The sequence below is a fragment of the Papilio polytes genome, unplaced genomic scaffold, assembly GCF_000836215.1.
Source record: "Papilio polytes unplaced genomic scaffold, Ppol_1.0 DF823731.1, whole genome shotgun sequence".
Classification (NCBI taxonomy): Eukaryota; Metazoa; Arthropoda; class Insecta; order Lepidoptera; family Papilionidae; genus Papilio; species Papilio polytes.
In genome coordinates, this window is record NW_013525473.1 from 2,465,969 (window position 1) to 2,478,197 (window position 12,229).

At 30.5% G+C, this 12,229-nt stretch overlaps 2 protein-coding genes across 2 annotated transcripts; one reads left to right on the forward strand and one right to left on the reverse strand.

Moving 5' to 3' along the window:
- Nucleotides 1-2,651: 2,651 nt before the first annotated feature.
- On the reverse strand, nt 2,652-4,110 carry LOC106103613 (aquaporin-like). The gene has a single exon (XM_013283396.1). It carries the CDS (start codon nt 3,942-3,944, stop codon nt 3,168-3,170), a length of 777 nt encoding a protein of 258 aa, XP_013138850.1. The 5' UTR covers nt 3,945-4,110; the 3' UTR covers nt 2,652-3,167.
- Nucleotides 4,111-4,822: 712 nt separating this feature from the next.
- On the forward strand, nt 4,823-12,004 carry LOC106103616 (GLIPR1-like protein 1). Its single transcript, XM_013283399.1, has 6 exons — nt 4,823-4,882; nt 11,021-11,139; nt 11,238-11,319; nt 11,393-11,574; nt 11,685-11,782; nt 11,902-12,004. The coding sequence occupies exons 2-6, from the start codon at nt 11,128-11,130 to the stop codon at nt 12,002-12,004; spliced, it is 477 nt and encodes a 158-aa protein (XP_013138853.1). The 5' UTR covers nt 4,823-4,882; nt 11,021-11,127.
- The last annotated feature ends 225 nt before the right edge of the window (nt 12,005-12,229 follow it).

A 12,229-nucleotide genomic window follows, 5' to 3' on the forward strand; every position in this document is an offset into this window, starting at 1 on the left:
CTGCAACGGTTCAACATATCTTATTGAAATTTGGCACAGATATAAAACAAAGTCTGGAGTACACATGGGATAAACTTCATCCCCGAGAAATATCCGGTTCCCGAGGGATACGTAGCTTTTTGTAATTTATATAGTTCGTATGTTTTCTAATACCACGCGGACGAAGTCGCGGGCTCGTAATATAATAATTTCTTTATCCCATTGTCATTTTAGTATCAAATAAATTACGTCCACTGTATCAATTGATTAACGCATACTTCTAACCCTTACATTATCTGTGGCGAAACAGAGTCAAGTTGCAATCGAAACCTACAAATTGTCTTGTAATATTATATGTACATTACTTCTTTTTAATGTTTTTTTTTAATTTTTGAAACGGGGTAATAGGAAAAGGCAAGCTGTATTTTCGTGTAAGCGAATTACTAGTCATAATGTAAAAAAAAACTTTACAGACATTCTGAATGAAATTTGTGTACATAAATGGTAGGAAAAATTCTTCGATACTATGCGATGCGGTTATAGTCGGCAGGCCCAATGACAAGATTTTTCGGTCTTGGCCAATATACGAGAAGCGAACGATAATTTCATTTAGATATTATTCAGGTTGTATGTCATGGTCCTAGTTATACGAGAGAGTAAGTGTGACTAAGTTAGACTATGTTATCAAAGTAATTAAAGTTCGACTACAGTCTTCAAGTTGACTTACTGCCTACAACTTAGTGCATTAACGAGTTGTAATTTCTCCTCACCCATTCAGAGAAAGCATTGATAAATAATAGTTTAATTAGTTTTACGTTCACTCCCAAATCATGTTCTCCGAGTAATGCTAGAATTGAGTGCCACATAAAGTTTCTTACGTTACATTTGAATCCGAACCGAACTTAGTTCGTTCAAATCGTGGACCTAAATCGGTTGCTTTTAGGCAAATCGATCGTATTTCCAGTCAAAGTTCTTGGTCCCTGAGGGGCTATAAGATTGTTTTGCTTGATCTTTTTTATTTCTAGATAACAGATAAATGCATTTCTGGATATTCTTACTTAGAGCCGTTTATTTCATGTCACTAAAAGTTTATGTTTAAGTTTACTTAAAGACTAAATTAATTTAAAAGAACATTTAAGCTTTCAATCTTTTAGTATTTCTTGGTATATTTTCAATTAAATGTCGTTTATTAAACGCCTGTTAAAAGCGCTTAAAACTAAGATACAAAATAATTCTTTCGAGTTTGCATTACATTTTGTGCAGGAGTTTGTATATCAAATAGCACTTTTGCAATTGGATTTGGTTCTCTGTAAAAATTAGCTCGACTTTTAGAAGCAATATCAATGTTATCGACTATAGTAAAAGTTACCTGGATAGCAAACACATTTTTACCGAAACACCGTTCACGTGACGCGTAATCTCTTATTAAAAAGAAATTAAACAGACATACACAATTTTGCAGGAAAACTAAGAGCAAAGAGAGGTAATATTTTTGAATATATACCGAGTATTAAATTTATAAGAAAATGTATGTATGTCATGGCATAAACGTTATGAGACAGCTAGTTATTTATATCGTGTTTACGTGCCTTCCTCGCAATATTGCACTCGTTTCCGATATTATCAGCTAGTAAATATTTCGAGCAGTAAATTTAATAAACGTCAAATCGATTTTTATCAACAAAACAACACTTTAGAATAATCTCGGATTTGACGGCTTAAAACTTGCATTTTTATATTTATTCTACTAGCCCAGAATGAGATAATGTATCGCGTGTTTATGTAAATATATGTGTACTTAAATTATCTTTGTTTGACTGACTTCACTTAGTTCATTTCTTAAAACTAGCTAAGTTTAGCTAAGCGTAGATAGTTTTAACCAATATTGTATTTCCTTCCCCAAAATAACGCACCGAGTCTTTTAAAGGTCCGTTCAGACAGAGGCGAAGAGCAGAGTAGATTTTTCATCACATATGAAATTGAGCCTGATTAAAACAAGGTTAGGTTTAATTCTACTTCTTATTACGAGCTCGAGATAAAAGACGCGTATGGAAAATTTAAACTTTTCTCAATTTTATTTGCGATAAAAATTTGCTCTGATCTACGATCTGGTGTGTGAACGGGCCCTAAGACATTATGCACTTTTTGAAGAATCTGATAACAGCATCGATAAGCAAAATATGTTTACTTCCAAATTAATTGTCGAATCATTAACTTTTGTCTGTTTCACTATCAGTAGATAATGTTATAGACAAAAGGTTTGCAGCCGCGATCAAATTAATTAGCAATTTTAATCTGATTTCAAGTCATTGTACCGGAAAGTATATTTGTAATTAATCCTTTTAGTTGTAGCAGAACAAAAGCATGGATAGTTAGATAAGACATTTTTTTTAATTATAAGGAGAATAAGACATTGTTTGTTATTTTGCAACTTGGAACCAAAAAATGCATTGTAAATGGCTGAATTCGTTACTTATCTGTTGCATTATAGGTACTATTCTGCAAAGAGTCCGTGAGGGGACGTACCTCATAGAGTAAAGCCTTGTAGAATGACAGTCAGATTATGTTTTGGGTTCTTTTTGGTGTAAGGAAATGGCAATGATTTAGTAATGAAATAAGAAATGATCACGCAATGATATTTTAAAATTTTAATTTAAAATGTATATTACGGTTTTTATAAACAATGATTTGTATAATTTTATCTATGTATATTTTATCTTAGGCTATACGGTACGCCGAATAATAGTAGCCATAATTTACAATATTGATTTGAGATTTCAATGTTTGTGCTAAATCTAACACAATGTTATGAAAATCTAAATAATAATACATGTGAATATTAATAGATTTCTCAGATTGCATTTAGGAAACGTCCTATTTACTTTTTAATAAAGTTGAATACAAAAACACAGATAATAAGACACAATTCTAACGAAAATGTTCAAGAACTATGTATATTATCAACGCTTATTGAATTAGCAAAGTAAACACATGACAGTATTAAAATATTTACAGTGTCTTCAACAATTGGAACATTTACTTTTAAAATATTAGACACTTTCTAAACTAGTTTTGATGAATATAAAAATAAAGAGACACACAAATCATAATTAATACATACCATAAATGAGGTATAATAAATAACTTAAACATTATCCAACTTAGTAAATACGAAATCTTATAATACCTTACTTATCTTTTATTTCTTTACTTTTGTTAAGCCAAATATATTTATAAAATAATGCTGAAATCGATCCGCCGATGATTGGTCCCACCCAGTATACCCAGTGCGTAGACCAGGCTCCTGTCCAAACGACCGGACCTAGTGATCTTGCAGGATTCATACTTGCTCCTGTCAACTCACTGCCTGCGATAGAAAGACCCGCGATTGTAAAACCGAATTTCAATGAAACTGATTCCAATGATGCTTCATTCGCCGGATCCCAAACAGCACAATTCAAGAAGTTCAATGCGGCAGTTAAAATAACTTCAACTGCAACCGCTTGTAGCATCGTTACTTGAGGATGAGGTTGTGTTGTGCAAACTGCATTCGGTACTAAATCTAGTGGTGACAAGCCCATAAGTATACCATATCCGAGAATCGAACCTGCGCACTGTGCTATCATGTAAGCTATTCCTAGCCAAATTGACATTTTACCCCATAACACAGCTCCTAGAGTCACCGCTGGATTCATATGAGCTCCTGATATATGTCCAAATGCTTGTATATTGAATAGAACAGCAAAACCGAATGCAAATGGTCCGTACAATGGTGGTTGAATCTGGAAACCTTCCAAGGGCACACATGCCATACATCCAAGAAACACGAGAAGTAATGTCGAAATAAATTCGGCTAAGACAGCTTTACAATCAGCGGCTAGTTTATATTTTGTTTCGCTGTCTGTATTTTTAACACTTACACTTTCGATCACGTTTACTAAATGATTTCCAGGTGTTATGGTCATTTTGTTTTTTTTTTAATTATTAAATTTATAAATCACTTTCACTTTTTTTGCTGACACTATTATTATTTTCGCACTATTTTGTTAATTCAGCACGGCCACGGCGTCTCGGATATTCGCTGGAACACTATATTTTCGGTGCACAGGTGATAATATTTTATAGCAGACGTAACGTATTATACAGATAGGCCGCTGATATCGAGAATGAGAATTACTTTATCACTGAATATATTGTTTTGTTGATATGATGTCTTCAAAGGTACTAGTAAACTGAGTATATTGTCATAAATATTCCAAATATGTAGGTAGACTAAAACAATCATCCGACAATATCAATGTTTTAACTAAAACGTGGGTAGTATGATATATTTTTTAACTAGATAAAGTAATAAAGTTTATGAAAGTATTGTTGGCAACACCTCTCTTGTTGACGGTTGTTTTGCGTTAATGTAATAATTGTCAAGTATAGTGAGCACAGTTTTAAGTAAAATTATTGTCGTAGTATTAGATTTATTTATTAGATTACAGAATTTCAATTAATTTATTAAAAAAAAAATGTTGATATGTGATACATTTTTTGTTTACTTTATTATAAACCAACCGGGGATATTACAGTTGTTAAGAAGGTAATGTATGTTTACATTATTTTCTATATGAAAACAACACCCGAGACAACTTAATCCTCAAAGATAGCAACTACTAACTAAACGACAAGTGAATTACATGTGTATAAGTGTACTTACAGATAGTCATAGTGTACACATTGTATATATTATCTTAGATTTTGCATTGTCTACCTACTACTGTTTATCTGAATAGTTAATTTAATATCTAAAATTGTATTTCAAATGTTTTTTTCAGCGCAAAATTTGTCTGATGTTAGTTGAATTCTTTTCAATAAGCAGAATATAGCGAAACACTTCCGAAGAAAAGTAATTAAGGTAAATTTTGTGTTATCTATACTTAGACAAATTAAGCTCGGAACTATTGTGATAATTCCGGATCTAATCGTTATAATTATTTTATCTATATCTGAAATAGACACAAATATCTTTGGAATGAATCGCGTTTTCTATTCAATTGTTTTTCGGGGATTGAAACGATATCACCTGATTGGAAATAAAATGAGTATAAGATATTAAATTAGTCATAATGTGATAAACGATAAATAAATAATGTGAAGAAAAAAAATATTGGAAAATTGAACTTTCTATGTTATTTAGAAAGGCGTGAAATGAAATTCCGTGTTTCGTCTGATGAGTGTAGTGCGGCAGGCCTAATTTAAGTCCCTTTCTCTTTACCACTTTTTATGTGCGTCTCCTCCTCCGTCGGATAAGGGTAGGCAGCGCCTCTGCGATCCCGGATGTCTATGGGCAGCGGTCGCTTCGCCATTTTGGCGGATTCGGTGGCCGCTTGCTCGTTTGCCACCTTATGTTATAAAAAAATATTAAAGAATAGAATACACGTATAAAATAAAGCGTGTTATGTATATCGTGTGCAAATACGAATATTTATATTAATAATCTTTTGCGTATCACTAAGAGATAATTATTAGTACTATTGTCCTTGTTCCATATTTCATTAGTTAGTAAACAAAGGCTCAGGAAGTATTAAAACTATATTTCAAAGTGTTTTTTTTTCAAAGCTTACTAATCCATCCATTTACTTTGACAAAAATGTAATCTAAGTAATTCTATTTTACACATTTAAAAATTTGGTCGTTATTTTAATTGAGAAAAAAAAACATTTTATTTTACTTAATAACGAGAACATAGCATCTTTACAGAATAAACATATAACAACAATATTTACAGAAATAACATGTAAGGAGTAAAAAAAAATGAAAATAAAACATTTGATCCAATGAATGACTGCTTGAAAAGATAAAAAGGGGCTCAAATAATGATTGGTTTGGCGCATACTGGCTACAAGTGGCTCCCCACTTGACGCCAATCTTGACAACGTTAAGAGGGTCAGCAGATAAATTATGTTTATTTGTTTCTACATTGAAGGTCACAGCTTCGCAAAAGTAACATAAACTAGTAAATAAAACACATAATAATCAACTAACTACTACATAAAAGTGATAAAAAATATTTGTTAAATCGTCAATTTTTTCCAACGCTTTGGCAAGTTTATTCGGTCAAAAACAAAATTAAATAAATCTTAAAAAAATCCTAATTAACTAAGTACATTCGATTATTGTTTGACATTATAGAAGTCCCATTCTTAATCACTGATTGTAAAAATCAATATTTTTCTTACAATTAAAAAGTCTGCATCAGTGAATCATTAAATCTCTGCATACTGCTAGCACAAATGACCATAATTTATATAACGTTTTTTATACAAGTACAAAAAAGATGAAGATAAAATATAGCGAATGTTACTCACTGTCTTTCCGACGCCGACTAGACGTAGAAATCTCATCCATACGCTTGTCTAGTAACATTGCTTCGGGGTTTTTCTTAATAAAGATATCATTTTATTCTTTGTTTTGAGAATTTAGTTTTCATATCTAGCTGTTACTAGAGGTGAAACTTTTGGGTCCATTTTTTGCATTACCTTTTGTAGAACTTTCGTGAATTTTTCCCGATTCAGTTTTATTCCCAGTTTTTCATTTGTATGTATTTAGTTTATCATATTTTCGAGTAAATGCTATATTTGAATATATCCTTTATTAAACAACATCTAATGAAGTATAAACATCGTTATTAAAATATAATAACGCCTCGATAAAAAGCAAAAGATTCTTTTTATTTCGTCTGCTTTCCTTCATATTACAGTTTTAATGAAACATCCTTTGAAACGGAAGCTCCTTTTGCTTGTTATAAAATTCTCAACGCTATTTACAGTTGAAAACGTTGATTATACAATTATTAATTTTCTTATAAAAACTTAATTTAACAACATATTTACGTTTCATATTGAGTTCATCCAACTTTAATAATATGTTTAAAAAAGTAATTGAACAGTTAATTTTGTAGACATGTCAATTATTCTGTGCCTTTTGTTCGTGAATATTAGATTACTCTAGGGAAATACATCGAACAAGAAACCCTTGCATTATATTGTATTTTAAGGTACCGATGCCGATGGCCAGTCGTCCATCTGGTACAGAATTTTATTTCTTATCTTTTGTTCTAAATGAAACGTTATTTTACATGTTATTTAAAATAATTTAGGTTCTAAGTTACTTTTTAAGTTAGTAAAGTATACAGAGACGGAGAAATATGAAACTAAAAATAAACAATTGAATAAGGTGTAATGCAGTGTTAACAAGCTTAAAAAATATTTCAAATTCATACTATTGGATATTATATCTATATTCTACATTACAAGTCAAAAAAGTATAACTTTTTGGAGGTCAATAATGATTACTCCGAACAACATCGAGCAAACAGCTGACTATCGGATTATTTTGTTCCGAAGTTGAAGTCGACCGCGTGACCATGATCCGTTCCTAACTAGTTTACATCGCTAAATAAGAACTGAATTACCGATTTATCACTACTACTGCGGTAAAGGAAAATGGCTATAACTTTACCCTCTGTATTTCGAAACAGTAAATAGTAGTTTCAGTTGTATGAGTGTTTTTCATAGAAATGTGTTATATAAGTATTTATTTAAATGTTCGGAATATTGGTTATTAATTGACATTATGTGACCCGGACCAGTAACAGTGACATATATATTTCGATTGTAATTAAAGTTAAGTATTTATGGTAATAAAATAAAACAAATGTATACTATCTCGTGTCGTAGTAAACCGAGATGTTTTTAGTTGTTTTATTTTTAAGAGAATTTTTCTACGGATAGATCGAAATCAAGACTCGAGAAGTAACAGATAGTGTCTTTAATGGCTAGGCTAGATAAAACGCGTAGAATAAAGTAGGGACTACGCGAATGTAACATGTACATCGGGACATGCATTATTCACAAAGGTACAATCTGCAGCGAAGAGCACTGCTCTTAGTTGCAAAACCAATTTCGACGACGTACGGCTAAAATTCACTCCTCTCTATACCTGTGCGAACGAAACTAAATTATACGATTCGCAGAATACATGACAATATACTCTTATCAGTTCCAATTCCTGACATTGGTCTAATAAATTAAATTTTCACCTTTAGTTTGCAGTCGAATGTCGAATCTAGTTTCAAACTTTACTCTAAAATATGCAGACGTTGATGATACTTAGTTTTATTACTTTAATAAAAACATTTCATAGGAATCAATTTAACAAGTAAATTACATACAAGTTAACGAAAATTTATCTTTACTTTAATAAAAGATAAATGATGGTTTATCATATTTCGATGTCATTCTAAAAAATGTAAACCAAGTGAAAACTGTTTTAGAAATAAGCTTAACTTCCAACGGAAAGTAAATCCTAAAGTTTTTCGAGAAAATAAATTGGATTCTGAAAGAATAAGTTTGTTTCGCGTCATTAGAGACATTGTTAGCACGTTTTTTTCTATTTTTATATTGACAATAAGGTTTATTGGACTATTTATCTTTACTCTTATCGTATCCGTATGTCACATTAATTACACATATTTGAAATGAAAGTTACTCATCTATAAGCCGATGAGTTTGATCCAGGAAAATCTGCTTTTCGCCGAACATGAATTATTAATTTTGCAGTTTCATTTACACTTTGAACTCTGTTTTGTACTAAGGACGTCAATGAATTAATAGAACTGGTGAAATAAATTACACTGAACTTCAAATGAAAATTTATTTAATTAAAGTTTATTATTATTATTTTTTTTATTAAATTTATGGGACATATGACGTCATTAGATATCAGTGCCGTTTTTAAGAATTTAAAATAAAAGATATATTATGCGTTCTATAGAAGCATTCTAAATAATTAAATTATTATAACTTTATCTTGAAAGACAAGGCGTATAACGTTCGTGAATTAATATTCTGGGTTCGTTGTAATTTATTTAAAATGAATTTGCTTACATAATCTCGCCGATCCATCACAAAGTCTGTCATTTAAATTAACTTTATACAAAGCTTGTCAAAGTGCGATTTATTATCGGTTCAATGTAAACCCATACAAAGTTGTCAAAAACCCTTTTGATAACCCAATTTTAGTTTAAATGTAAATTTAATTAAATATGATTGCATCTAAATGAAGAAAGGATAGTGTGATAGGTTTTAATAATATTTTTAAAAACAATTTTTTATAATTTTAAATTCAAGTAATAAATAAAAAAAATTCGTTTCCGTTGGAACACTAGAGCCGGAGATAAAAATAATTGACCCGCTGTTGACACGTTTCTGGCACATCTCTTTCGCATCATCGATTAACTGATTCTCGTAACGATATACAGAGTTTTTCCATGTTAAAAGTCAAATATTTTATGCCTATAAGAGTGAGTTCATAAGAAATAAATTAATATTGCCAATTACTTAGCTTAGTGTTCAGTAATATTTAAGACTGAAGTTGTCTTTAACTTCATTATTTACTACACTTTTCTAAAATAAAATAAAAAAGTGTACTGAAAAAAAAGTCATATAAATCAGATCAGAATACAAAATACTTTTACCAAGTTTAGTATTACATTTGATAATGTAAACAGCTTTTTATTAGCTAAAGGCTGAAAGTGCTATTGATATAAAACTTGCTTGATTAATTAATTACAAATGTCCTGTGATGTGAAGTTAATTCATCTACTGCTAACATAATGTGTGTACTATTCATACAAGGGCGGGATTTGAGCGCCTCAGTCAACAAAGGGTATTCTAATTGGGCCTCTGTACCTAACTAAATTGTATGAGATTACGGACTGTGGCTTTTGTGATGCCCAAATTCAAGTTACGATAATGGAACAATAGACTTTGGCAAATTCATTTAGCATTGTTGTTAAATTACTAAAACTTACATGAAGCTGTATTTTAAACTAACGCATGGTTAAAATAACTAAAGAAATCTTTATTTATGTTGTTTAATGCAAGTATTGTGTAATGCAGCTTGCATGCAAGTGTAATTTCGCCTAAAATGTAGCTAAACAATACAAATTAGAATTTGTATAGAAATATTTTGGTTAACGCTAACTGGATTTATAATGAATGTGAAAATATTTTTTAAGAATCAATAAGTCCTCCTTTGCTCTGTTCTGTGATTGAAACAATGAATTGTACCTTCTGTAACTACGAGTAAGTGATTTAAAATGTAAAATGTGTTTCAGAAAATTTATGCAAATTGTCAAATCGATACAAGTGCATTACGTGACAGCATACTAGTTTCCACTGGCGAAACAAATGAAAACAATATTGATATCTCTGTTTATTCTAAGAAAATGTAAGAGACGTCAATATGTTTGTTGAGAAGTATATTAACAGTGGAAACTCAAGGAGAAAATTACAAACTACAAAGTCCCGCCCCAATGTTTACCGACAATCGTTGTGCCATTATGTCGTTTAGGCTTTATAAATTAATAAGCTTTGATTATAGTGCCTAACCACTTCTGTAACGTTTGCGTGCTGAAAATGTCCCCTAGTAGTTAATGTCAAGTACAAAGGTATATAAATAAACAATATTTCTGATAACATTAAAAAATTTAATTTCAAAAAGATCATGTCATATATGCAATGTATAAAAAATCATTCTAATCATAAAAAAATCTATTACATATTTGTACCATCACGTCATATTATAAAATTTCCATTAAATTTTACCGAATAATATTGAATAGATAATTACTTGTTAGTGTACTTAATAAATTGGAATAACAAAGCCTAATACTGAAAGAAGAAATAAGCGTTGAAATTTTAATTAACTAATCAAACATTCGTTTGAACGAAATGTATATTTAAACAACTGTATCGATGTAGACATACATGGAAAATAATTCAGAAGATACCTGTTCAGTTCAAGTTGTGGCGGAGACAGAACTTGCTTTAAGATGAGAATTTTTTTAGCTCTGCTTTTTGTTCTTTGCATCGCATATTGCGAACGTACGGGAATCATTTTCTTTGGAATATATTCGTTAATTACCTTGTGAATTTGATATTTAAATGTTATCAAAAACTTATTAATTACGTTTAAACCCTTTTTATAGGTGTTGAATTGACATGTGAACAAATTCGAGCTTTCGTCGACGGACACAATAATCGTCGGCTTAAAGTTGCCAAAGGTTTAGTTCCTGGTCAACCAGGAGCATCCAATATGGAATTTATGGTTTGTCAAAATAAAGTATTTTAGTTTATTAGAATAAATTCAATAATATATGCTAAGATGTATTTAAATTTTCAAGAAAAAAACATGTTATGGTACAGGTATGGGACGAAGAACTTGCAGAAAAAGCCTCTAAATGGGCCGAAAAGGAAGAGTTTAAACACAACCCTGATAGAACTATAGGTACGCAAATATCGCATTAGAAAAAAAAGAAAAATCTTGATTAGGATAAAACAATAACGATTTTCTGTTCCAGATTCAAACAGGTGGAGTTTAGTTGGTGAAAACATTTATGAATACAATTATTATTCGAATATGGGAGATGAACCAAAGATTGACATTGAGAATACTTTGGACAACTGGTTTCAAGAACATAAATTCTATAATTTCGTGCCTTTCTTTTTGACTTCAATCAACCCATTCGGTCATTATACACAGGTAAAATATATACCTATAGCAATTTATTAGATTTACTTAACTACATTTGTTTTTTTTTAAATTATCCTTATTAAATCATTCGTGCATTATAATTTATTTGTTAATTTTAGATGGTTTGGTCGAATACTAATCGTTTAGGATGCGGTATTTCACAAACTAAGACGCACAACCACATTAAAACGTTATTTGTATGTGATTATGGCCCGACGTAAGTGTATGGATGTTTTTTTTTTATTATTTAGTTACTTGTGTTAAATATCTCCAAGGATTATTTAAAATACTCATGACAAAAGCATCAATTATGAATATAATAAAAATGTGTTTCAGAGGTAATTACTTCGAACAAAAACCTTATAAAACCACCGGTGCTATAGGACAACTTCTATGCAGAGATGGCAAATGCGACAAGCCGTATGGTCCGAATTGCTAAGAAATTAAATAATGTTTATTTCTGAATGATACAAGAAAAAGAAAAAATCTTTTCTTTGTAATTACAAGTGTGTTTATTTGAAAATTGTAATATGTATAATATATTTTTATTGCAATGGATGTAGTTATGTGTTTATTTAGCTTGTTATTTCTTAAGTTACGTTATATAATCATATTTATATGCGAATGAATAGTCTGGAATTTAATTGATCTTATTGCTATCCAA